The sequence below is a fragment of the Ambystoma mexicanum genome, chromosome 5p, assembly GCF_040938575.1.
Source record: "Ambystoma mexicanum isolate Mex_15411 chromosome 5p, UKY_AmexF1_1, whole genome shotgun sequence".
Taxonomy (NCBI): Eukaryota; Metazoa; Chordata; class Amphibia; order Caudata; family Ambystomatidae; genus Ambystoma; species Ambystoma mexicanum.
In genome coordinates, this window is record NC_090930.1 from 538,600,672 (window position 1) to 538,628,471 (window position 27,800).

General features: G+C 49.4%; 1 protein-coding gene across 4 annotated transcripts in view; it reads left to right on the forward strand.

Annotated features, from left to right (window-relative positions):
• The window catches only part of SYTL4 (synaptotagmin like 4), a 1,339,985-nt gene that overhangs the window by 525,066 nt on the left and 787,119 nt on the right, over positions 1–27,800 (forward strand). For all 4 annotated transcript variants that reach the window (XM_069612955.1, XM_069612954.1, XM_069612953.1 and 1 more), the window contains 2 exons: positions 19,900–20,009; positions 20,629–20,737. In XM_069612955.1, coding sequence (XP_069469056.1) covers positions 19,900–20,009; positions 20,629–20,737 — 219 coding nt within the window. The remainder of the gene's footprint in view (positions 1–19,899; positions 20,010–20,628; positions 20,738–27,800) is intronic.

The window sequence follows — 27,800 nt, forward strand, 5'->3', positions numbered from 1 at the left end:
CCATCTATTCATGCAGTAAACACCGCTTTCCCAGGCCGTCAAGGCCCTGTCTCTTCCCATTTCCCCCATATTTTAGCTGCTTTGGTTGGACAGCCTCTTGCGCCATAGATCTGGCGTTCCATCATAGCACATGAGTCCATGTCCAAAATCCAGTGTCGGGAGGGGGGGGGGGTCTGGCACTCCCCATTTCTGTGCGATGTTGCGCTTCATTAGGGCTGCCGCTGTATTCAATAGCAGTTTTTCTCACTTATTAGAATCAGACTCGTCTGGCACACCAAGGATCAGGACCCTCGGGTCCAGTTCAATAGAGCGAGTGAGTACCCTGGACAGTTCTGTACAACAAGCGTTCCAAAAAGTACGGATCCAGGGGCATGACCACAGGATATGAAAGAGGGTTCCTTCCTCCTCACCACAACTGAGACAGTTTGAGTTTGTTGCCCTCTTCCAGCCATATAAAGTAGTTCTAGGGTAATACACTCTGTGCAGGATTTTAAGTTGCACTAGCCTGAGCCTAGAGGGGATAGCCACTTCCCGTGGATGCATTAGAACCTGGATCCAGTCCTCTGGGTCTATTTCACCTACATATCTTTCCCATTTAGCCTTTAATCTCGACAGCTCAGGGGTAGCAAAGGATGAGATGGCGTTATAGAGGGTGGATGTGCATTTGCTGGGGATATACGCAGGGAGTATATTACGTTCTATCGGTGTGTATTCGGGGACCGTGTCCTCTGGAGGTATGTGGGCTCTCAGGGCGTGGGACAGTTGCATAAAGTGAAATCGTTCGGTGGTAGGCAGTTGAAATTTGCATTGCATATCCTCGAATGAGGTTAGTTTCCCGTCCCTCAGGATATCTTCCACTTTCAGGACTCCCGCTCTCACCCAGCGCGGCCACGGTTCTAGCTTCTCAATTTCCTTTAAGTTACCATTTTGCCATAGGGGTTGTGCTGCGGTTATCTTATTTCCCCATCGAACAAACACGTGTGCCTGTCTCCAAGTGGTGGTGATGTGGGTCGTAGTTGTCAACAGAGGAGACCGTTGTGGGGACTGGTATAATATCTGTAATGGGTCTGTACCCTGCATGGCATCCAGTTCGGCCCTAGTCTGAGGTAGCGCCCGGTCTCCGTGAAGCAGGTCGTTGACCACCGCGAGTTGAGTGGCCCAGTAATAGGTCTGGAGGCGGGTTACCCCTATCCCACCCTCCCAGATCGACCTCTGCAAAGTGCTCAGAGCTATACGTGACAGGCCTCCCCCAGATGAGTTCCCTGAGGAGAGTTTCCGTACAGATGAATTCAGAGGTGGGGATCGTGAGTGGGGCGTTCTGGAGGACATAGAGAAATCTTGGAAGTGCCATCATTTAAAAAAGCGCAGCTCTCCCCATGAGAGTCAGAGGGAGGAGTTTCCAGTGACGGACGTCATTAACAAACCTTTCTATAATCGGTTGGAGATTATGCATTGCATATTTGGTAGATCAGTTGTTATCCAGATTCCCAAGTACTTGAAACCCTGCCTCTCCATCCGGTACGGGCAGCCCGGTCGGCTGACCTGCTCCCCCCCCCCTTCACCGGGAAGAGTACTGATTTTTTCCAGTTGATTCTCAGTCCGCTAAATTCCCCGTAGCTAACGAGCATCTGGGTCACTATGGGACAGTTCTGAACCGGATCGGCCAGCTGTATAGCAGGAGGTCATCGGCGCACAGCGAAGTACGATCTTCGTGTCCCTCAGGCCATCTGAAACCCGGCCAGGCCCCACTCTGGCAAAGCCACAAGACCAGCGGTTCAATCGCGAGGGCAAAGAGAAGGGGGGAAATGGGGCACCCCTGTCTTGTGCCCCTGCCTAAGGGAAAGGATTCGGAGGTCCACCCGTTCACCTTGACCTCTGCCTGGATATTTGTGTACAGCAGTTTTACCCATTCCAGAAAACTCTCTCCAAATCCCATACGGGCCATTATTTCCCAGAGGCTATCCCATCGGATTGAATCAAACGCCTTTTCAAAATCAATTGCTAAAAGGGCTAATGGGGTATCGAGAATAGGGGCCCATTCTAGCGCCAGATGGAGCCGGCGCAGATTCATTCGGGTTGTTTTGTGTGGCATGAAGCCGCATTGGTCCAGGTGTATCAAAGTGTTGACTACCAGTTGGAGCCGATTGGCCAAGAGTTTGGCCAGAACCTTCGCTTCCCCGTCGATTAACGAGATTGGCCTGTAAGAGGCACATTTTTCCTGGGGTTTATCAGGTTTAGGGATAACTACAATGGTGGCCTTGGGGGGCGTGGCTTGATGGCTACCTGAGACGACGTTCCCTGGAGGAGCTCCCGATGATCCGATCCTGGGAAAAAAGTGATGGTTTTTGGCGGACTTTCGAGCCCACGGTGCATCTAAAGGCATATGAAATTGGGGGGCATACGGTGCGTGCCCTCCCCAACGGCGGGACTGTATATTCACGGAACTAGACCCCGAAGAAGTTGGCGGTCGTGCAAAGGAAGGGGAGCACCCAAGATGGCCGCCTGTGGACAAAGGGCCATAAAAGGTCCGACGAGCTGAGGAAGACAAGGTTGGTCGGAACGTGCGCGAGCCCAACCAGATAGACGGATCGCATGCGCCTCGGGCCGAAAGCAAGCACATAAGGGCGAGTCCCTACTGCAGCGGCCATGGGTTGTGGCGGACTAGCAGATTGAACCCGCTAGGATACAGCTGGGCGTGTGGGCCCAATCGACGCAACAGGATGTCTTCCAAGGTGGTGCGACCCCGGATCAAGCAGCCTACGATGGAGACCTATGCTAGGTCGCCCTCGGGTGCGGAAGGGGGCAAGAGCAAAGAAACCCCAGCGGCGGCGACGGACCCACCGGGTACCATCCAGGAGGTGCTGGCAGCAATTGCTGACCTGAAGGTGGCCTGGGAGACGAAGCTGGGCCTGGCCATGAAAGAGTTGCAAGGGGGCCTAAACCTCAAGATAGGAGCGGTCCAAGAAGAAGTGAACCTGTTGCGCCAGGATGTGCGAACGATCGCGGAGCGTACTGGGGAACTGGAGCAGGAGTTGGCCCCGACTGTGGAGGCATGCAATACACACGCCAAGGAACTTCATGCCCTCGTGCAGCGAGTGGGCAATTTGGAGGACAGAGCAGAGCAGGCGGAGGGGCGCGCCAGGCGCAACAACATTCGCATAGTGGGGGTACCGGAGGGAATGGAAGGATCGAACCCCACGGATTTCGTTGAAACCATGCTTTTGCAGGAGATCACAGGTGGAGAGCTGACCCAGGGGTTCGCGGTCGAAAGGGCGCACAGGGCCCTGACCAGGAGACCGGCCCCAGGAGCCCCCCCGCGGCCGTTGATTGCTAAGATCTTGAACTATCGTGACCGCGAGAAGATTCTCGAATTTTTCCGGAAAGGGGGCACGATAGAAAGGGGGCCAGCGAATATAACAGCGTACCCGGATTACACGCTGCTTGTACAACGGAGTCGAATGAACTTTGGAACGGTGAAGAGGAGGCTCAGAGAGGCAGGCCAGCGCTACATGTTGCTTTACCCCGCCAGGTTAAAGGTGATCCATAAGAACAGATCCCTCTTCTTTGAGACGCCGAGCGACGCGATGGAATGGCTCGATATGCAAGTTCGACCACAGGAATCGGATGCCCAGACAGAAGCGGTTGGAGATAAGTAGCACGCTGCAGAGGCACCTGTGAGGCCATAGCTATGACATTGGGACTACAATATAGTTTGATATTGTGCTTGTGAGGGGGAAGTCACGGCATCTGCCGGCGGGTCCCGTTGAATTCACTTCTCCTAAACAGATGACTGGGAGCTCCTAGGGAGCAACCTCTGTACCCGATAGTAGTATACTTAGTTAGGTCACTGTTAGATTGGTGACACCCCGCGGGGTCCTTGTCCTTGGTTACGAGACGGGTCCAGACGTGGGTAGGCCTGAGATCCAGGGATGGAGCTGGGCTATTGTTGGGGGTTGGTGGGGAGGGGGTGGGAGTTGTGTGTAGTGGTGTGAGGTTGGAGAAGGGGGGAGGGGGGCACGGCTTGTTAATAGTAGGGAAAGAGCCAGGAAACGACCCTACATGGGGAACATTATGGGGAGGGATGGGACGGAGATAGACCGACTAGATGGCATCGGGTAATCTCAGAATTGTGACCTGGAATGTACGGGGCCTCAACAGCTACCTTAAACGCAACAAAGTGATGATGTATTTAAAGAGGATGCGCGTAGACATAGCCCTGCTGCAAGAGACCCACCTCACTAGGGAAAGGCTGGAGGTGGTCGGGAGGAAATGGAAGGGCACCGTTGTGGGGGAGGCATACTCAGCGTATGCCAGAGGGATCGTTACTTGGGTGGCGCCCCACGTGCCGTTTCGAGTGCTTGCTTCCGGAGGGTAGAATGGTGGTGGTAACGGGTCTCTTGGAAAACAGAGAAATACACATCATAAATTTGTACGCCCCCAATAACGATACAGCGGCTTACTTTAGGACCCTCTACGGTAAACTTGGCCCGCTGGCGGGGGGTACGGTAGTGTGGGGGGGGACTTTAACTGTACCATAGACCCCAGTATGGATAGGTCCAAGGATAGGGCAGGGAAAATGGCACCGGCGGCTAAAGCGCTGAATACCCTAGTGAAAGACCTAGGCCTGGAGGATGCGTGGAGGAGGCTGCATCCCACGGATAGACAGTACTCACACTACACAGCGCCACATGATTTGTACACAAGGTTAGACTACATGTTTGTAACAACCGGGATAGTGAGAGAAATAGAAGGAGCAGAATACAAGGCCCGAGTGCTGTCGGACCACTCGCCCTTGGTGGTAGACTGGAGACACCAGCCCCCACGCCCGCAGATCCCTACGTGGAGACTTAGGACCGAGGCTCTGCAGGATGAGGGGTTTCGGGAGGGCCTGAGAGACGCCATTGAAGAATATTTTGATAAAAACACGGGAAGCGTAAGCTCCGTGGGCACACTGTGGGAAGCGTTTAAGGTGGTGGTGCATGGGGTAGCTATTTCCCAAGTCAAAGGGCTACAGTGGGGGGTTGAAAGGGAGCTCCGCGAGGCGGAAAGAGAGCTAGAGGAGCTCACGCGCTGCGTGAGCACCGCTCATGATAACAGAACTAAAGTAGAGGAGCTACAGTCGTCCTGTGGTGCACTCTCGGATAGACTGTGCAGACTCAGCTACAGGAAATATACGGAGCGGATACACGCAGGGGGCGATAAGCCGGGCAGATTGCTGGCTTGGTTGTACAAGAGTGAGACCCCCCGCTCGGTGATTAGTGAGATTCAGGGCGAAGGAGGTAGCATATGCAACACCCAGAAAGAGGTAAACGAGGAATTCCTTAAGTTCTACAGACACTTGTATGAGGACACGGGGGAGGATATGGGTCAAGACATACTAGACACATTGGGGGACATTGAGCTGCCCACCTTAAATGATCTAGAACGCTCTGAGTTGGACGCACCCGTCACCTCGGATGAGCTGGAGGTAGTGATTCGGAACTTGCCCACTTGCAAGGCGCCGGGTTCGGATGGGCTGCCCAGCGAGTTCTACAAAACATACCAGAAAGAGTTGCTCCAGCCACTGCTTGCCACTTTCAATGAGGCCTATGAGAAGGGAGAACTCCCGTTGTCTCTCCGTGAGGCCGTAATCATCCCACTCTTGAAACCAGGCAAGCCAGCCGTGGAGTGCGTGTCTTACAGACCGTTGCCCATGCTCAACCAGGACAGCAAAATACTCACGGCGGTGCTGGCTAATAGACTGAAAAGGGTGATTAAGAAACTGATACACCCAGATCAGACGGGATATGTTCGGGGCAGGAACATCACCGACAACCACCGGAGGCTACACCATGTCATGGACCAAACTGAGGAGGATACGGGCGAGCTGGCCATAGTGTCGTTAGACGCGGTCAAGGCCTTCGACACGGTACGATGGCCCTGGCTGAAAGCGGCCCTGAAGGGGTATGGAGTGGGACCCGGATACCTCAGATGGGTCCAGTTGTTTTTTCAGCACCCCGATGGCGAGGGTCAAGACAGGGTCCACGGTCTCAGATTCTTGGCAACTGGGCAGGGGGACCAGACAGGGATGTCCCTGGTCACCAATGCTATATATACTGGCGTTAGAGCCGCTGGCAATATGCCTGCGTCAACAATATGGGGAGGTGGGCATAAACACGGCCAGTGGAGAGCATTTGATATCATTATATGCGGATGATATGCTCCTTTATTTACGCTATCCAGAAGAAAACTTACAGTATGTCCTAGAGGTGATAGAACGGTACGCCATCCTCTCCGGTATATCGGTGAACCCTGGAAAGTCCAGCCTGTTCCCTTTGGGTAGATATAGGAACGTCCCGGTGCAGAGGCTGCCTATTCTGCCAATACCATGGCAGCCCGTAACATTTGGGTATCTGGGAATAAACATTTACTACAAGATCGAGACAGAACACAAGCACAACACGGAAAAAGCAATAGAGGGGATTAGGAATAGTATGGTATTTTGGTCCAAACTGCCCCTGACCATGATGGTGAGGGCGGCCATGTTCAAGATGGTGGTCCTGCCTAGACTCTTGCACTTTTTTACAAACGTCCCGTTTCTGATACCCCGAAGCCTATTCGCGAAACTTCACAGCATGTGTAGGGGTTTTGTGTGGGGCAGCTCTAGGAATAGGGTGGCTCTGTGGAAGCTCCAGAACCCGTGCGACAGGGGGGGGATAGGCCTGCCTAACTTCGAACTCTATTACCTGGCGGGGCAGTTGCAGTACGTGGCCAGGTGGCTCTTGACTGAAGATTCGGCGGAAGCCAGGCTCCTGCGCGAAGATACAGCCCCATACTTTCTGATGGAAGTGGTGTGGTTGAGTAGAGATAAACTGGTGGGCAAGGGGCGGTTACTGAGGTTGGGCTGGGAGATCTGGCACAGGACATGGAAGATGGGGGGGGATTTGGAACCATACTCCCAGCAAGCCCCTTTGGCGGCTCTGTGTGGGAGCGACTCCCAACTACTTGAATCGGTCCGCAGATATTGGGAACAGGTAGGCCTAGCCACCCTCGGGGACATATGGCAGGAAGGGGAGGCGGTGGACTTTCAGGAGCTGCAGGAAGAGACAGGAGTACATGGTGGCCAATATATAAACTACACTAGGCTGGTGAAAAAGACTAGAGAAAGATGGCCGGAGACCGTGCTCGCGGAGGATCAAGATGCCTCCCTGGAAACCATGTACGATGTATCGGAGGGCGGGCACAAAATATCGAGGATATATGAGCTCCTGCGGGCAAGGGCAGCAAAGGAGTTGCTCCAATTGAGACAAGATTGGGAGGAGGACGTGGGAGGACCCATGACAGATGGGCAGTGGGAACGGGCCCAGAGGTACCATAAAAAGGTGTCCCGCAATGCGAGATTCCAACAGCTTCAGTTGTATGTTACCCACAGGGCTTATTTAACCCCCGGGAAGATTGCAAAGTTTGAGGGATCAGCTATACAGCAATGCCCCAGGTGTGGGGAGGTGAACGCGGGACTGCTACACATGTTTTGGGCTTGCCCGGAGGTGCATAGATTTTGGAATGAGGTCAAGACGAAACTGGCTGGCGGGGGGGTAGTGCTGGATGTGGAATCGGCCTGGTCATGCTTGCTTGGACTATTCCCTAGACCCCGGCATTTGAAACACATAAGCAAGATGAAGGACCTGGCCTATGTCTTGGCCAAACGTAGGATCGCCATGGGCTGGAAGGCGGCCCATAGACGCAGGGTGGAGTTGTGGTGGACAGACCTCTTGAGATGGGCGGAAGCCAAATCCGTAGTCTGGTTTGAAGCGGTCACCAGGGGGGGCGAAGAAGAAGTAGGGCCCTTGTTGGCCTGGCGGCAATTGGTGGCCTCGTGGGCAAACCCTCACCAGGTTGACAACGAGACAGAGGACCCGGTTGATGGCAGTCTAGGTAGTGGGCCACCCAGTGATGTTCCCGTAAATAATATGTGAGAACTGGCTCTAGTTTAAAGGGGGGGTGGGGGGGAGTTGGGGAGTTTGAAAATGTGTTGAAATATGATGCTTTTTATGTTTTGAAACGGTTGTAGTGTGTTTGTTTGACCTTAAAAAATAAAATAAAAATATATTAAAAAAAACAAAAACTACAATGATGGCCTTGCATAGGTCCTGTGGGAGGGAACCCTGTTCCCGGGCGTCCAGCGGCATCTGATGCAGGGGAAGAGCTGTGTTATTACCCCCTAGTTTCTGCCAGATTTCGACCAGGAACCCGTTGGGGCCCGGAGTTTTCCCTGGTTGCAATTGAGCCAGCGCTTCCACTATCTCAGCTTCCGAGAGGTCGGAGTCCAGCATCGCCCTCTGTTGTTCTGAGAGGGTGGGGATTACTATGTTGTCGAGAAGGGTTGGGTCGAACGACTCAGTCGGGGCCTGGTACAGTGTGGCATAAAATTGGGCAAACGCTTCCGCTATCTCAGCGTCCGATCGGCATCTCTCACCCTGCGGGGTGATGATCTCCCGATCACAACGCTGTCCCTCGTCCCTTTTTTCCAACCAAGCCAGCGTTTTCCCTGCTTTGTCCCCCAACTTATATATCCTAGCTCTGGATTCCCAATGGGCTTGTTTGGCGTTATCCAACATAAGATTGCAGAGGTGTTCAGTGGCACGTTTAAGGGATGTGTGGGTCTGAGGGGTTGGGTCGAGGGTGTGGTCATTCTCCCGATGGGTTGCCTCCGCCTCCGCCTCAGCCTCACTTATCTTCCGGAGCCACTCCCTCCTCCTATTTGCTGTCCAGGAGATAATTTCTACTCGCAACACAGTCTTATAGGCCTCCCAGATCACTATTGGGTAATTTTCGCCGGTATCGTTAATCTCGAAGTACTCGGTTGAGACTTCCATGAGGCAATCCACCAGTTCCGGGCAGCCCAGATAGTAGTTATTCAGCCGCCACGTTCTCGGGGGAGCTGTACCCTGTAGCCGTGACTCCACCATCAGAGGGGAATGGTCTGAGATTCCCCGGGGAAGTAAATCCGCGGAGAGTATCCTGAAAAGACCTGAGTGCGGGATGAGTAGATAGTCAAGCCTAGAGAGGGAGCCATGGGCTCCTGAATGGAATGAATAGCCCCTAGTTTCCAAGTGCAGTTCCGCCACAAGTCACAGAGGCCCAGGGCGGATGTTACGCTGTCTAAGATGGGAGCGGTCCGTAGTATTCGACATGACATCATTAAAGTCGCCTCCCAGGAACCAGTTATCGGGTGATGTTTGCCGATAATGGTGGTCAGCTCGTCCAGGAGTTCCTGCCCCAGTCCCGGTGGGGAGTAGATTGAGACCAACCCATACGTTTCCCCCCAGAGTGTCCCTAGGACCAACACGTAGCAACCCCGGGAGTCCCGCTCTAGTTCATGCAATGCGAACAGGACGCGCTTATGTATAAGGATAAGGGTGCCCCTGGATCCCGTGGTATATCCCGCATGGAAGGCTATCCTATAGTTGGTCCGCAGAAAAAATGTACATTGTGTTCCCGCCAAGTGTGTTTCAGTGAGCAGGGCCACGTCGGGGGAGTGTCTAGAGAGTAGTTGTTTAATCAAGCGTCTCTGGATCGCGGAGCCCATCCCGTTCACATTTCAGGTGAGGATCTTGAGGGACCTGGGACGTGCAGTAAGTGGCGATTGAGAATGATCAGGTGTCATCTAGCAAGATTACTTGAGGGGTAGGCGAACGGTTCTCGGGGATACAATCCTGGTGTGTGGCCGTGTAGTGTAAAACAAACATAGATTGTGTATTTCTCAATTTGAAGATGGCGTCCAGGGGTTGAGCTAAGGGAGGTACTTCCTATTGGTAAAAGGGTAAATGACCCAACTGGAGTCTAATAGCACTCTAAAGTGAGTGCAGTTACTTGTATTTCCATTGAAACTGCTTTATTGTTACTGAAGTTCACAGCCTGACGACAGGAATATTCAAAGCATGTGAATCTATGAAAGATGCCAATGCTGGAGAAAAGGAGTTTCCGGTAAGTAACTTAATCCATGTGCATGTCGTGAAATGTTAGAGGTCACCAGAAATGGAGCAGACGGCACAATGCGTTATCTTCCGCAATTGGACATGGTGCGAAGATCCTTATGATCTGAGCGTCGCACCTTGCCTCTCTCGAAAGCACAATATTTGTATATACCTGGTGTCCTCATAGATTCTTACACATCCTTAATACACAAATCAGCTGTTATGCTCAAAGATAGACTTTGATGGTAGTTGGGTGTTGGTGAACGGCAACTTAGAAGGTAGAAATACTTTTCTAATTATAATATATGGTTCCGAACTTTGATGGCCATAAAGACTAAGTGACAGATTGAATAATAGCTGGTGACTTTAACACAAGATTAAATAGGCAACGCTTGCAAATAGGTCATCTAGCATAGCTCGGTCATATCCTGGGGTCTCCTCTCATTGTGGCACTTGCTGTGGCTGCAGTCCTGAGATGCCTGGACCATGCTGCTGGAAGAAACTTGGAACAGTCTTGTTGAAACACAGAACTGCCATCCAGCCGGATCCATCCCAAAGCCGAAAACAGATGTTGCACCCACAGCACCTGGACCACTATGCAACTGGACCACTGACAGAAGTACGTGGCCCCAGCGATTCAGAGTGTCCTAGGGATGGCCATTTAGGATCTCGGCGTTTAAGACATGCGCTTTAATACCTGTTTTCTTTCCCCCTCCCACCATAGTATTGTATGGACAAAATGTCCACTCCCTGACTCTCCATTGCTTGGTCATATTCAGTGGGGTTCTTGCCAAGGCTCTCCAAACATCCCACCCGCCCTCCCTCTGCGGGCCAACCCTATGTTTGGTGGGATAGGCTGAGTGCCCCTGAACTGAATTTACTTATCTTCAATCGTATTAAGTGCTTTACATCTGAAACTATACTTGCCTTTTGGATTCGCTAAAACATGTCTGTGAGTACTTGCAGGTACATACATGGAATATTGCCTTTTTAAGAGACACTAGGACTAATTGACTTGTACGAAAGCACTGCTTACGTTATAGGGGCCTTAGGGTTCTACGGCAGAGTATTTGGTTTTTAGTTGCATTGCATTGTTTTCTTCACTTACTGTTCACGGTTTTACATGTATAATCTTTGCTGTACTACTTTTACTCTTTTAAGTGTATAGTGTGGATGAACTCACTTTGAGATCACCAACTATATATGTATGTGTGTTTATAAGGTGCTTTCATAATAGCTGTGCCTGCTTCCAGAGTAAAGGCCTAATTAAATTGTATTTTTGTAGCTGTTTTGCTTAGGTTTGGGTGCTCTGTGTGTGGTTAACTGTACTACTTGTAAGGGTGTGGAAGGAGGAGACCGACACATGGGAGGCATGTTACTGCCTATAGACATTTATTGGCAAGAAAATAATACAGAAACACCTGTCTGACCCTAGTTCTAAGAGGGTTTTCCCTTCCTCAACCAATACTAAGGAATATGTCAGGATGTCAGTGTAAAGAAAAAAAGTCCTCCGTCCTGTGTCCAAAAACCTACTTCCATCCTTTAGAATATATACTCAACTAAGGAAAAGGGGTGGTCTTCTTAATCCAGAAAAATTGTTTCTTTTGCCTGAATGATAGCCAAAAGTTCTGGTTGATATAAATAGAAGATTCTTCTTAAGGGATGCAAATCAAAAGTCTGTGTTAGGGGGATGACTCTTCCCCCACCCCTGACCTTTCTCAGGTTTCTGAGCTGTTTTTCCAATGTCAGGACAAGTGCCTTTCTTCTCCTGGTCCTTATCAGATTCTGGTCAATGTCAAGAGAAGGACTCCCTCCTCTTTGCTCCTTTTTCAGTGTCCACAAGCATCCGGGGGCATGTCTTCCTTCCCATGGTCTTTCTCCAGCTTTTACAGTGCCCAAATTAATGACTTGTCTTCCCTTTGCACTTTCCACAATGGTATGTCTCCCTTCCCCTGGTATTTCTTACAATGTTCACAATGTTTACAGCCTACCTGGTTCACTATCCTGCCAGGCACTAGGATTATCACAACGTTTTTTTTAAGGCAGTTTGTTATTGGGTGTAGATCCCAATCCCTTCTTGATTCTCAATAGTTATACCCGGTTCTCTATCCTGCCGGGTATTCTTTTTGTCCGGTCCCAGACCCCTGTGGTATTGGCTTCTTTCTCTCGGGTGCCAGGCCCCTTTGGTTTCCTTCTCTCGGGTGTCAGACACCTTTGGTTTCTTTCTCTCGGGTCTCAAACCCCTATGGTTTTGGCTTCTCTCTCTCTTGGGTCCCAGACCCCTTTGGTTTTTCTCTTGGGTTTTAAGCAGTCCTGGTCTCCCAAGCTGCCAGGGACTGCCACAAAGAAAATGGCTCTGCTGTGCACTCCTGTGGTATAGTCTCACGGGGTTCCCAGTCAGCCTCCTGGTTTCCCAAACCTCTTCTGGTTGCTCACTGGTGTCTGTCGGCTGTTTCTGGGTCTCTTGTCCCTGCTTGGAGACCTGCTGCGTCCAAACTCTGCAGCAGCTCTGCAATGGCTTCCTGCTTTTGGGTGTTGCGTCCCAGGTGCACCATGCTCTCCAGATTCCTTGCTCAGCTGGCGGTTCGTCTTCCTGCTCCCCGTCACAGTCCGACCATGGCAGAGCTCTCCGGGACATCTCTGCCAATGGGTAAACTTCCTATCCTTGATTATTTTGTTTGGCTCCAGACTGTGTGCCCCACAGCTCTCGGTTTCTCCTATGAGGATCTGTCTCTGTTTGAATTTCCCTCTTCTATTTAGGCTGTGCCTTGGCCATTAGGAAGACTATACATACTAGACTGCTCAGTATGGTTCACAGTGGTGCTCTCCATGCTTCTACATCTCTTCCTCGTCTCAGTACTGATCTTGAGAGCTCCTAGTCAGTTCTCTTCTTGTCTCGGGACTCCCTACCTTACTGGTTTAAAGGAAACAGATGGGAACACTAAGGATGGAGTTATTGGGGGTTAGTGAGGAAGGCTGGTTGGGGTTAGGTGGGTCATGTTCTCCCGGTTTGTCACTCATCCCATATAGGGCTTCCCTTCCCATGAGATCCACCCGCCGAGTACCACCCACAGGGGGACTATTTCGTAGTGGCCTCACCTCCCTGGCTCATGGGAAGGAGCTCTCCCTAGGGGAGAAGTGACGCCATCCATGGGTTCATCACATACTACACCCATTATCTCCAGAAGCCTGCCTTACTGCTCAGTCCTTGGTTACGTTGATAGGGTTTGGCTACACTGAGTCAGTTACCCTGTTCATCAACTGGGGTGATCTCTCGGAACCCTCACACAGGGCTGGTTGTGTAAGTCCATTTTAGCAGCTGTTATGGATATTCTGTAAATGGTGGTCCTACCCATCTACTCTTATCTCGTCACTAACATACCCTGCCCTCTCCCACAAGATGTATTTTTGCAATGCAGTGCAACACTAGGGAAGCAACTATGTTCTGGAAAGCAAGCTCGGATGAAGTTACATACGTTGACTAGACCACTAGACAAAGGCAGTTTGGCCTCTATGGACATGCCAGCTTATTATCTGGGACCACAGACACAATACACAATCCCTGGTCCGATATGAATCAGCCAACACCACATGTACTGATTGTGTGAGCACAAACAGCCCTGTATGAACGTAATACTCATCTGTCATATCCAGCGACTTGACAAGGTATAACATGGTTCCTGGTGCATTACTCTGTCATTGCCTGGAAAAGAATGTGAAAATATACTGAAACCCAAGCACCCTATCGCCACTCAACTAGAAGTAGCATTTCTAACACACGCCTTTACAATTTGTATCAACGGTGGCGGTCATGGTCAAGACCACATACTAACGTTTTCCCGGATGGAGCATTTCAAGGACAAAATTGGACATTAGGGAATGGCTGTCAAGAGAGGACAAAGGAAATTAATATGGCAAGGGAAATGTGCACAAGATCATACAGTGAATATCTTTGAGTCAAACAGCATACACTCAGAAATCAAGATACATGTACACGAAAACAAAAGATGTGCAAGTATAATGTGATAATACAATTATATGAAAAAGGATGTTGGGTGTGAAGGCATCATGAAGTAAGACAAAGACAACAGATTTAACTATCGAATCAAAAGCTTTAGTCTACTTAAATGTCAGGTTGGATTAAGGCCTAACTTGCCCTATACTAAGGCGGATTTCCCTACCAAAAGAAAACTAAGGATAGTCTGGGTCAGTAAGTTCAAATCAAAAGTCTGTCTTTGGCCAAAAGCTATACTTGCCCTCACAACTAACTGTATACAATGTTGAGGGATGTCTTCAGCAAAAGAAATAGTGTTCAAAATAAAGTTCAGAGCTTCTTCCAGCTCTTGGCTTCTACTCCCCTTCCCCAAGTTCAGAACAGTTCCAAAAAGGTCTCAGGGTGTCCTTCCCCAAGAGTTCAACACAGTTCATATAGTTGTGGGGTTCCCTTCCACAAGAGTTCAAATCTTCCAGCTTTCAACAACCAAAAGCAGTTCAAATCTTCTAGCTTTCAAAACCGCAACAGTTCAAATATTTGGTAATCCAGGATTTTCAATAGTTTACATAGATTTCTCTGTCTCTTCATTTATAAACCACTGTTGCAAAAACACAAGTTCCTTTCCTTGGCTGTTTCTGAGTAGGGGTCACTCGGTGTAGGTGCAGTTGTTGGACTATAATGTCTACCCATTAAAGGTCACGCAACCAGAACCCCTGTGTGCCTTGTTATGCTTTCTGTATTCTTCTGGTTTGTGCCAACACAGGTTTTCTCTTAACCCGCAGTCCCTCGGGTTTATTTTTATTTGGCCAATTCAGAGTTTCTTGTTTCATATCTTTCTTTGCAGTCTTTTGACTCAGCCACCACTTGTGGTTCATCATACTGTGTCTCGCCAAAAGACTTCCTCTTCCCACTGTGCAATTTCCCTCCACTCAGGTGATCCTCCCTCGCAGATCCACCCCCAGGGTCGGGATCCAAAAGCCATGGCCTTTCCCTGGCCTCCTGAGAGTAGGACCAAGGGGGAGAAGTGAGTACGCCCTCAGGTTCCACACAGGGGTAAGCACTTAGAAGCTCCTTATGATCACAAAGAAAGTCGGCAAGCTCTTCACCCACAATTGCTTTAACTGGTAATGCCAGCGCTAAGCCCTGCACATACAGGACAAGCAACAGGATCTGTGAGCAGACACCCTTGATGGTATTGTAACATAACTTAAAGACCATATTCACGTGGAGGAGAAATAACACCTAAAATGTCAGCGAAGCGCACCAACCCTGTGATCAAACAAGGACCCAGAAAGGCTAGAACAGCATAGGGTGGTAACTTAATACATAAGACTCCTGACAAGGGACAAGTAGGAATAGTGATTACAGAACAGTGAGGAAAACATAGGCATTCACTTAGGAGCTGGATACATCAGCACACTACATCTAACAATCAATTGCGGAACAAAGGGAGAAGTGCAAGGGGAAAACCAGGAACAGACTCCAAGAGAATGTAAGGGAAAACTAAATGACAAGTGCAAAATCTTCCCCCTCCCCGCTCAGGGAAGGAGAATGGGACAAAATGGAAAATCTATAAATGAGGGGAGTCTGTTTGCACTGCAGAAAAAAAGGCAAAGTCAAAGAAATAGAGAACACAGACAAACTGGGCTGCACAGAAAAAAGAAAGCACTGGGAAGTGCTGACTGCCAAACAGAAGAAGACAGAAAGGGAATCCAGGCAGCAGAAAATACTAATAATCACACTAAATTGGAAATCCAGGGAAAAGGTAACAGGAAATAAGAAACTAGGTACTAGACACTAAGCTAAGAACCAGGAACAAGGGCCCAGTCACAAACGGTAACACTGCATCAATGACCACAGCTGGACTGAAGAAAACTGAGGGTTTTAAAACTGCCTAATGAGCACAAGACTCAGATGTGCTGCTTGCTAGCACCTGCCAGCCACAGGTGCTGGTTATCCTCAACCCAACTTTGTCCTGCCAGGGTGGACATGAAGCAGTGGGCCAGTGTGAGAAACCTGAGGGTGTTCTCACCTCTACTCCCCGGGTGTCCTTTGCTCAGGTGGCATGGGAAGGGTTATCGCTTTTTTGTCCCAACCCTGGGGAGGGAGGATCACCTGAGTGGAGGGTCCTTGGGGATTGAAGGAAGAATACCCTTGGGTGTGGCACAGTATTCCCTACATCATGGTTACGATTTACGCCACCTTCCCTCTAAGTTTATGGGTTATGGTCAACCCTGTGCCATCTTCCCTCCTTCAGGTTTACAAAACGTTAGGGCCGGAACAGAACAGCGGGGGGGAGCAATATCTACTCCCTATCCCAGAAACCATTCTGGGAGTGGGAAACAAGGGAAGCCATCACGAGGGACATACACTTCCTATTGTAGATCCCAATTCACCAGTTCCAATCTACTCCCACCAAAGTCAAAAAGAAAGCATCTAATGGTGAGACATGGTATCCCCCCTTCCCTCCCACTGACTTACCTTCCCTCAGCCTTCATGGGCTACTTCCATTCATGCCATATTTTCCCCTGTAAGCACCCACTAAGTACTGAGAAGAGGAAGAAGCAAATAGGAGTAATGCACACTTCCTATTACAAACATCACTCTAGTACTGGGACGAAGAAGAGGGGTTTGAAGGCATCCATTACTGAAGGTCTGACATGTCCCATTTATTGGGTTCATTATGGTCACGCAAGACAAGCCAACGACTCACACCTGAGGCTCCTTAATAGGATCAGGTGTATAAAGGGAGGAGATCCAACCATGCAGAAGGAGAACCACTGTGGTGGAATGAGACCAGGAGGTCTGAATGCTGGCAACGATCCTGGAGGAACTGCAGGACCCGGAACGAACGAGTCGCGTGGTGGTTGCAAGACCGAAAACCCTCCAATCAGAAGGCCCTCATCTGGAGCTGCCAAACAACTGAGAAGCAGAAGGGATGCAGCCCGTATCCATTTAGAATGCCAGCATTTGCAGAGAAGTGCCGGTGAGTAAGCGGAGCACAGACGGTCTGCTTCCTGGCTACAGAGAAGCTGAGCGAGAGCAGCAGGAACCGCCGCTGTGAAGATGCGAAGAGCCGGTGAGTGTCAGAGGACACAGCAAGACCGGAGTGCTCCCAGGGGCCCGCAGGCAAGTAACGGTCCATGAACCTAAATGAATATGAACTATATTGAATACCGAACTGAATGGAAATTGCGGTCTAAATGAAACCACATTATATTGAATACTGAACTGAATGTAAATTGTGGTTTGAATGAAATCGCGTGCTATGGAATTTTCGAACTGAATGGAAAGTGCTATTTGCATTAAATCATGGCATATTGAATGCCAAACTAAATTTTGGAGTTAAACCGACATATCGAATGTCAGACTGTATGTAAGCAACACTGTGAGCAGAACGAAAGCATATGGAAAACTGAGCAACCGCTTCAGTATGTTAACAACCAATGCGAGAAAGAACCATACGTCTGTGGCAAGGTAAAAGACTGATGCAGAAGAGTGTTACACTAACCTACTAGAATACAATTGTGAGAAATTAGAAGCCCAAAGCAGAAGAGCCTGTCAAGGGACCAAACAAGGCTAAGGGGAACCTATGGTTGCACGACCTGTAATGGGTGTATCGTGTGTCTGACAACTGCGCCTAGAGAAGGGAGTTCCCTACTGTGAAGGTCACAGATATTCTGAATCAAGCCCAGGAGAAGCATAGGGTTCCTGGTTGCGTGACCTGTGATGGGTGAACAACTGCGCCTAGACCAGGGAGCCCTAAATGGTGACAAGCAAGAGACCTTGTGAATAAACAACGGAGAATTGTGAATTGAATGCGAAAGCAAGCTAGAAGGCTGGTCAAGTGGATCCATTGTTTTCTTATACCGTTCCAATCTTGCTCAATGTTCATTATACGTGCTACAGTGAAATCTTGGGGAAGGGAACCCTGGAAGTTGAAAGGACTGAGAAACGCTGTCTCTGGGAAGGGAACCTCAAGAACTCCTTTTTGTGTGAACTGTACTGTATTGAACTCGGAGAAGGTAACCTCAAGACCTGGTGGGACAAGTAGCTATTGGAACTGGATTGAACTTGCGATAGGGAACCCAGGAGCACATACGCTGAGAGCAGTTGAGACTTTACTTTTTCACTGCTGTTGGCTAAGAAAAACCCCACACCATGTTTATTTCTAGATGTGAGGGCAAGCATAGGTTTTGACACAGACAGACTTTTGATTTGGACTTATGGACACATACTTTCCTCAGTTTTCTTTAGGCAGGAAAATCCCCTACCTTAGTTTTAGGGCAAGTTAGGCCTTACACCATCCCGATATTGAAATAAAACATTCTTTGAAACTTGAGTTCTGTTGTCTGTGTCATCACTCATGATACCATGCCTGTGTCACACCATGTATTCTGGGAAGCATAGTCTTTTGATTAAAGCAGCATACTGGCTGCCAAAAACCTGGAATGGATCCAGAAGGGAAGTGACATTGAAAAGAAGGATTTATCGCTCCCAAATCGCTGCGGCATTGTCTCATAAGGTTTGTAAAGAATGTCCAATAGGCAATAAACCCCAAATCAGGCCACCAAGTGGCAGGAAATATAACAAAGGTAGCGAATCGTGACAGTGGCCACAATTAATTACTCCCAAATCAGATTACAACTGAGAGCCAGAATACCCACTTTCCCTGAGGCTCCATTCACCATCCCACCACTTAGCTACAGCATTATACAATAATGTAATGGAAGCCAGAGCTAAGGAACTGATTACGTTGAAGGTAGCTTGGGAATCTGAGTTTGCTGCCCAGATTTCAGATGCCATATGGAATAAGGCATGTAGTCAAACCAAAGCTGTATCTTTGAATGCCAGATTCTGTCTCATTCAGTTCAAAATCCTGATCCACTTCTATAGAACCCCAGAATGTCTTCAGGCAACATTCCCTGATACCAGCAGTGACTATGCAAAGTGTGGACATTGTTACACCTACTTTGGGATCTTAAATTCCAGAGGTTTCTTGGTCTGTTGACTTTGTATACATTAGTGTTCCCACATGACAATATCCACATGGGATGGGCCTAACAGCATCCTCAAACTGAACCTTATTCCTGTTTCACCAGTAATGTGCCCCAACCCCATCTGGTGAATGGACAAGCCCAACCTCCCATGCAGAGTACCTTTCAACTGCTGGACAATCCCCTCCCCATTACCCCTCCTCCCCCATCCTCAACGAGGTGTCAGTCTACCGATTCCTCTGACAGGCTGCAGGGCAGCGATGGACTGCTGGGAGGTTCACAACCTCTGGTACCTGGAAGAGAAACCCCACTTATGAACTACCCAGAGTGAAAGGCAGTCTTTGGCAACAAAAGCGCTTCCGCCACTACTTCAGGGACAACGGTAGTTGTAAATCTCCATAGACCGCACTAACCAAACACTTCAGAAAAGGCCATGGTTAGAGCAAGGAAATATCGTGTGGTGCAAAGGGAGAGATACAAACAGGCCAAAATCTGTGTTAATACTACACAATTTTAGTTGGGTCTAACTTATTCAAGACCGGCTACACATATTTCGGAGTCAGGAAGCCAAAATGTTTTATCATCTAAAACCACAGGTCCTGCAAGAAACTATAAATTCATATATTGAAGGAAAGCAGAAGAGCTGAGATAAGTCGAACAGAAGGCTTTATCCTATATATACTGCTGGACAGTTGTGGAGGGTGTGCAGACATGCATGATCGGGTTTACATCAGAAAAAGTATTGTGCATGTTTTCATGCATGAAAGACGTAGAGCAGAAATGATGGGTACAAATAGAGTACATTTAGTGTAGGAAGACTCGGGCCTCCAATATGCGTCGCAATCAACCAATTGTCCAGTCTAAATGGGCCTTGCAGGCAAATGTGGTGTTTCTTTATAACGATTGATGAACTTATTTGCATCATTTACTTCTCACAATCTTTCATTTTTAGGGATTTGAAGAAGACAACCGGGGATTGGTTCTATGATCAAAAGATTAACCGTTTTGCAAACCGTCTTGGGAGCGATTTGGTGAGGATGTCTCTTCGACGAAAGCCCCTCCGTATGTATACTTTATTTCAAAAACATGCAGCTTTGCTAGAAATTTTTTAAAGATCGAGTACATTGTCCGTCCACTGCCATCCAATTCCTTTTAATATTTAGAGTATAAGGACGAGTCCTTAAAGTGGGTTGTGCACGATTGAGGCTTTTTAGCATGTTTACAGAAATCTTTTGCAGATGTGCCGAAAAAAAGGGTACCCAAGTCTTGGTGTATGTTGTATTATTGTTTAAGAATCCCCTGATTTACCTGAATGAATATATGGGAGCAGTGTTTTTGAGGCAACACAATCTAGGACTGAATTGGTCTACCAGTATTTTAATGCCTGAGCCAAAACTGTATGATTGTAAATAGGTTTGTTAATGCGATTTACTGATGCAGATGCTATTTCTATGTTCACAATATTTGCAAAATAGTCTCCTAAAGAATATAATAGCTTTTTGTGCTTCTATTTTGCAACTTAATTACTGGAAAATCGTGCTCCCATAGTGCTGGCTTTCACAAATAACATCTTCAACACATTTTTCTATTCAGTCTTGAACATCTTAAAATGTTGTTTTTTGTACTTGATACACCTTATTCTGATCCTCGTGTGCTAATCAAAATGGTCGCTTTTTCCTAGCAAATAAACGAGAGACCATAGGACAAACACTACTTCAACAAGGGCAGCTTACCGAACCCAAAGGTGAAAAAGGACAGCGGAGTCCCCAGGAGCAACATAAGCAATCCAGGTGAGAATCTAATAATGATGAGATCACGTTTTTATATAGCACATTATGAAGGATTCCTCTTGTCCTAAATGCTGCATTAGGTGTTGTTCCACAATGTAATGGCCATCATGTGGCTGACCCCGTTAGGGTGAAGGGCTGAGTCGGCCCTTCGGTGATTAGAAACTATTCCCTCCTTGTTGAGCATAGATGCTGGGGATGAGCAGATAAGTGCTAAGCTATTTTGTCATAATGATAATTGGGAGTGTCCCTTTGTGACAGAAAGTATGAGTAACTATGATATACGTGGGATAAAGTGGTTACATAGTTTTGAAAGTACAAGGCTAAGAAAGCAAACGTCATAATTTTTATAGTTTTTACCAAAAAATTCCTGTACAAGTTTTCCTGTGCTCAAAGAGTGAAATTCAAGAAGTAGTTATGTGTAAGTGAAAAGATTCATTGCTTGCCTTGTTTATGGTGACCAGAACTGCTTTTCCGTTTTTCATAAATTGCATTCAAATTAATGAAACATAAATTTAGATTGTTTTAAAAAAAAAAAACTAATTCTATTCAATAAATGTGTAGCATTCATTGTTTGAGCCCCTTGCAACGGAATGATTTTCCCAAAGTTGTTTTTACCAAGGGCAGACACAGAACATTTGTCTGCTCTAATCCCAAAGATGTTGGGTCTGTCCAAATCAAAATATCAAGCTCTTCACTATGACAGAGTAATTGTGCCAGGGAATAATAGATCCCTTTACAGCTGTGTGCGACTGTTGGTTTGATAGTTTTAAATGTTGTGAAGTTGCACTTCTCCAGCATGGGGTCTGGCATGGATTCACATGCTCATGAATATTCCCAGTGTTTAACCTTCACTTAAACACTGTATTTCTCCTCTAGACCAATCACTGTCCTGTGGGTCATACTGCCCCCATTCAATGATAGTCCTCTCCCTAAGCCCCTCCTCTGGCAGCCATCTTCAGATTTGTACTGCACGCTTCAGTGTTGGGAGTCCTCGAGTTTGCTCTCCAAACTATTTGTACTTTTTTTGTGTTTTGACAGAAAAAGTTCTATTTTTGTTTAGAAGAAGCCTGCATCCTCTTTTCTTCATCTGCCGACAGCGGAGATCCGTTGTCGGTGAAGTTCTGCATCCCTCAAGGGCGAAGATCATTGAAGATTCTAAAAGAACTTTGTGCCTACTTCATGCTCTCAGACCATTACGGAGGAGGAGGAGGAGGGAAGGTCCCTCTTCATACCCTGCACCAAATGCTGGCTATGGAACGTGTTTGTGGAGGACAAGCACCTGCAATGCCTCTACTGCCTGGACTCGGACCACAAGGAAGTAGGGTGTGAGATATGCCTTGGTTTCTCCAAGAAAACGACAAAGGACAGGCATAGTATGCTGGCAGCATGGCTTAACACCAAGGCCTCTGACCCGTGCTTTGTGCCTCACCCAGGACTGGCTGGTTTGAGAAGCGGTCTTCGAAGTCTTTGAAGGGCCCTCATCCGTGGGGGCCCAGGATAAGGACAAGAACTGCAAGTCTGAGTCCACTGGGTTTGCCGCAGAAGCGGGTCCCAAGGTGGATAAGTTGCCATCAGCATCACATTCCGCCTCCATTGCCAGCCGACAGTCAAGCTTCTCTTCGAAGAGGAAGTCATCTACCCCAGCTAAACTACGTGAGAAATCGGAGAACCCGCAGACGGAGGAGAAGAAAGCCGAACAGCCCAAGCAGGCTCAATCCCCACAGGCAAAGACCTAGTCAGCTACTCCATCGATGACTGCTACTGCCACGACAGCTAAAGGTGCTGATCCTGCAAGGGGGAGCTCCCACGGCTCAGAAAGTAGCCCTACCACCAAGGCACAATACCTTTGCAGCGACTTTGGACAAGTCTGCAGGCACGCCAGAAGTGGTGAAACCAGCTACGGTTCAAGACCCCCGGGGGGGAAGGGGAATGAGGCGGTCCCAAAGCCTCTGAGGCCGTTGCCCAATCCATGGAGGTCGCATCCACGGACGAGTATTGGGAGTCCTTACATATGGTCCATGAGGACGTTGAAGAAGAGGACAATGGCGACAACAGCCTAGTTTTCCTGTTCTGCCTTCTCAGCCGAGGGACATTTCCTTGGATATTGACTTTACACACCTTGGTGTCAGGGATCCAGATGAGAATGCCTCTGGCTTTGGCTCTGGCACCTCTGGTCCCCCAGGTCCCCGGTCAGCCTCCAGCGAAGAAGAGGAAGCGTCATCTGACACCCCCATTTCAACCTCTGCCACCACATCGGGTCCCCTCTCCCCCAGCAGACCCAGGCACGAGTATGGGGATGCATACACCCCAGACGGATGATGAGGATACCATTGCAGCGGACGGTGAATCTCCACATTTGGATGATCCACATAGGGTGTTCCCACCAAATGAGGTGGGATCGTTCCACTCCATGATCTCCAGAACCTCAGAGCTATTCCAGCTGGTGACTGAGGAAACCAAGAAGAAGGGCTCCTTGTACCAGAGGCACAAGGCCAAGAGGAAGATGATCATGGCGGTGCCCCTTCTGGACAATGTTTAGAAAGATGGTCTGGCCCTCATGAAGAACGCTTGCACGGCTCCAGTGAAGCAGGATGGGCTGGAGAAGAAATATAGGGTTCCAGACTCCGCACCAAAGGGCCTGAGCAGCCATCGCCGATTCGGTGGTATCGGCGGCCGCGAGAAAACGATCGGCCAACCCGTCCTCGCCGTCTTCGGTCCCCCCGGACAGCTAGGGGGGAAAAGGATGGGGAAGAGGGTGATTTACACAGCGGCGTCCACTATCAAGACGCCCAACGCACTGGTAATCCTGTCCAGGTATGACGGGAAGTTGTGGTACAAGCTGGGGACGATTCTGGAGTTCCTGCCCGATGATAAGAAGGTGGAGGCAATCGCTCTCTTAGAGGAAGGGAAAGTGGTATCTGATCACAACAGCACAGTGGCATTGGACGTTGCCTACTTGTGGCCTACTTGGGTTTCCAGCAAATGGGAGAACAGTGACTGCCTGCGTAGCCAAGGTTGGATGAAAGCCACCAATTTCCATCAGGAAGTCCAGGTCAAGGTGCTGGACATGCCCTTCACTCTCCAGCAGCACTGCTCTTCTTTTCATTCCTCCAGGGGAAAGTCGAGCAGGTCTTCAAAAGGTTTCTCTGCATCGTACCGACAACCTTCCAGATCCACAATGCAGGAAGCCTACATAGGCCGTTCCCAGGCCTACGGTAGCGGAGAACAGTGCCACTGCCCGCAGGGCAGGACGCCACCGCTGAAGCAAGCCTGAAACGACCCGGACGTCAGGCCCCCACTTGTGCACCCTGGTAGGAGGCCGGCTGGCGAGGTTTCATCCGCGAGTGGAGAAAGATCACCACCGACAGATGGGTGCTTGATGCTCTCACCCAAGGGGACACCCTGGATTTTCATTTACCCATCAAGAGCAGCACATCCCTCAGCTCCTGGAAGAGGTATGTGCCATGCTGCAGAAAGGGGCGATAGAACTAGTTCCCAAAATGGCTCTGAGGCTCCAGAGTCTATTCCAGATACTTTCTGGTCAGAAAGAAGACTGGGGGCTGGAGGCCCCTCCTAAACTGAAGTCTGAAGAAATACCTAAAGTCCCAAAAATTCAGGGGGCGCTAGAAAGCCCAGCCAAGATGGCTGCAAGCCAGTTAGCTCCTGTCAAGCCCTCAAGAATCGGTAAAAATCTGCCCACTTCCAGCTTGCCATGATCACACAACGTACCTGAGAAAACAAACTGATCTCATTGGGCTTATTTCAGTGAAACCCAGAGTGTTTTTGATGCCTGGATAAAGATAACAGACTTCGGGACCGAAGAAGAAAGGAGCGTGGGCCTTTGACCACAGAGGGCAGCACTTGGTTACCTAGAGAGTAATCCATGCCTGAGGGGACCCACTGAGCAGCCGTTGTCACCAAGCCAGAGAGGACAACGGCGTGGCACATCTCGGCAGAGCAGTGTACGAGGAGGCGCTGCAGGCATTCACCCATAAGCCCAGAACTGCATCCATACCACGGAGGGCCGACGCGAACAGCAGAGAGGGTGATGGCCGGGTCCGTGATATGATATGGCATTTATAACGCGCCTATACACAAGTGTTTCAAGGTGTGACGAGACAAGGGAGCGGAAAAAAGGGAGGACGAACAGCGATCCTACTAGGCCAGGTGTCATTCAGATTGCGCAAGTGCGTGTTAAGGGGGCAGGGACAGTGCAGTACATCAGAATAGATAAAAACAATAAGTACAATGACGGCCAGCATGTGGCAAGTGCATGGGTACGTGCAGACATCTGGTGTCAAGAGCTGGTAGGGGGACTGTAGGGATACAGAAACAGTCCCCAAGTGTGGGGGTTGCCAGGTGGGCAGTACAGGTGTGACGCTAGCGCTGGAGGGTCCTGGGCCAGAGATCAGAGGGTGTCCAGGTAGCCAGTTCAGTTCCAGTTACAGCCAGGAGGTCAGCGGAGGAGAGGAGGGGAAAAGGCAGAAGCAAAGAGAAAGGTTTTGAGGTGCTTCCGGAACTGGAGATGGTTCTCCAAGTTTAAGGGAGGCTGTTCCAGAGGGAGGTACCAGCCGAAGAAAGAGATCTACCACCAACTCGTTGCTTGGAGAAGCAACTGACCCTGAAGGAGTTGGAGACGGACGAGCGAAGAGCTCAAGAAGGAAGATACTTAGGAAGAGAGTGTTGAAGGTATTGAGGTCCCTGGCCCCAGAAGGCCTTGTGGACGATGCAGAGGGTTTTGAAATTAATCTTCGCAGCCACTGGAATTCAGTGTAGAGATTTCAGTCCTGGAGAGATACGATTGCAGGGCTTGAGGCCATGGACAAGTCTTGCAGTCCTGTTCTGGATAAGTTGCAGAGGGCGTAGATTAGAAGCAGGCAGATTAAGAAAGAGGCTGTTGCAGTAGTCCATTCTAGAGAGAACTAGAGCTCTTGAGACAGTGAGCTTCTGGAGGAAGGAGAGGAAAGGAAGAATACCTGTGAGGAGGTGCAGCTGGTAGTGTGACTTCTTAGAGACGTCAGAGATGTGAGGGGAGAAGGACAGGCTGGAAGGGATAACCCGGCGCGGCAATGGCTGACCAGGTGCCTGCTGTCTGCTACCTCTGGACTGCAAAGAAGGGGGGACGTCCCCAGAGGGCAGCTGGCGCTGGAGCAGGGAGCCAGCACAGCTCCTTTCCTGCGTGGCATTTGCAGCAGAGGGGGCTGCCGGCTCTCCCTCACCTCACAATCGGAGGTTCAATGGAAACCCACTGAGTACGATAGTGGGCGAGGAGGAACACTGAGGCCACCAGGGGAAGTGAGGTGAAAAAAACACCTGGGGCGAAATAGCCCCCTCGCACAACTCGTTGGGGGAGTCACAAGCCCCCTCCCCTACCCCTGCAGCCGTTTTTATCAATACCATTGGGGGACGAGGCGAAGACTACTGGAGGCACAAATGACTGGAGAGTGGGCGGTCATACCCCAGTGTAACCTACAGTAAGGAGGAAACTTAAGCAACCCAATACAAAATCACCCCCCAACTGGGCACGCAGAACAGCGAGGGCATACCCTGGAGACATAAGAATACCTGGGAAGGGGAAAGGCCCCTGCTCCCCGAGAACGGAGACTCCACTACAGTGAGGAGGCATCACCAGCAGGACAGGTATTATAGGAGTCACACGAGTCACAATGTCAACACAGGACTGTGAACAGTACCCCCCACACTGAGGCCTCACCATGTCCAAAACCTACACTTCGAACAATCCGACTACAACCAAACATCCTCCAACACTCCGCCCCTCCTGATGGACCCGACTGGAGCGCTAAGTGACATTAAGAACAAGTTGGGGCAAGTGCAGGCGAGCATACAATCCCTGGATGGGAAATTGGACACATTAACCTGTAAAGTTGATCACATGCAAGTCTGCCTGGACAAACACGGGGACCGCCTAGACGAGGTGGAGGGCAGAGTATCCGCAGTGGAGGATGAATCCCACACCATTACGAGGTACATTGCCCTGGTCAAGACAGCCCTCGGGGAACTCTCCGAGAAGCAGGACGACCTGGAATCCCGCTCCCGCAAGAATAATTTAAGGATTATCGGGGTACCAGAAGCTGGGGGCCAGCGCAACATGGAGTTGATGGTTGAAAATCTGCTGAAAGAAACCTTAGGCTGTGATTGATTCTCGAATGTGTTCATAGTGGAGAGGGCCCATTGCACATCCCAAGCGGAAAGTGTCCAGTCCCAGGATCCCCGGCGAGACCTATAATAGTTTGCCTACTGAACTGCAGGGATAGAGACTGGGCCCTCAGGAGAGCAAGAGAACTGGGTTCAGTGATATATCAGGATGCAACAATCCGATTCTTCTCAGACTTTTTGGACAAGGTGCAGGCATCGAGGAAATCCTTAATTGAAGTAAAAAAACATCTCTGCGCACGGGAAATTAAATATGCAATGCTGTTCCCGGCCAAACTAAGAGTAAAACATAATGTCTGAGCACAATTCTTCCACACCCCGGATGAAGCCAGCAGGTTTCTGGAGCTACTACCCAAATCACCAAGACGGGGGGTGGAAACAATGGGCGAGGTGGATACCTACCATAGGACTTGAACCAAGGGCACCACAACAAGCAATTACCCGGAATTGGCAACATTAAATTAAAGGGGGCTGTTAGGGTGGCTGACTTTCTCAGCTCCCTCCATATGGAAGCAGATGTTTGTAGGACAAGGGAGAAGGGAAGGAGGTAACTAGAAGGTTGGGGTTGCTTGTGGGGGAGGGGAGAATTGGGAATTGGGTCGCACAAGGGAATCTTGCAGTGGTAGCTGGGGCTTTATACACATAATGTTCACAGAGAGAAACTGCTACTGCTGGGCACCAAATGGGGATACCTGGAATGCCCAACGTTTGAAATCAAACAATGACAAATCCACTGAAATGCGTGAAATGGAATGCAAGAGGCCTGAACTGGCTGTCCAAATGTTGCAAGGTTGTTTTGTACATGCAGCTTCACCATGTGGACATAGCATTCCTCCAAGAGACGCACCTAATCCCTAGCACAGAAGCAAGGTATGGGCAAAGATGGGGC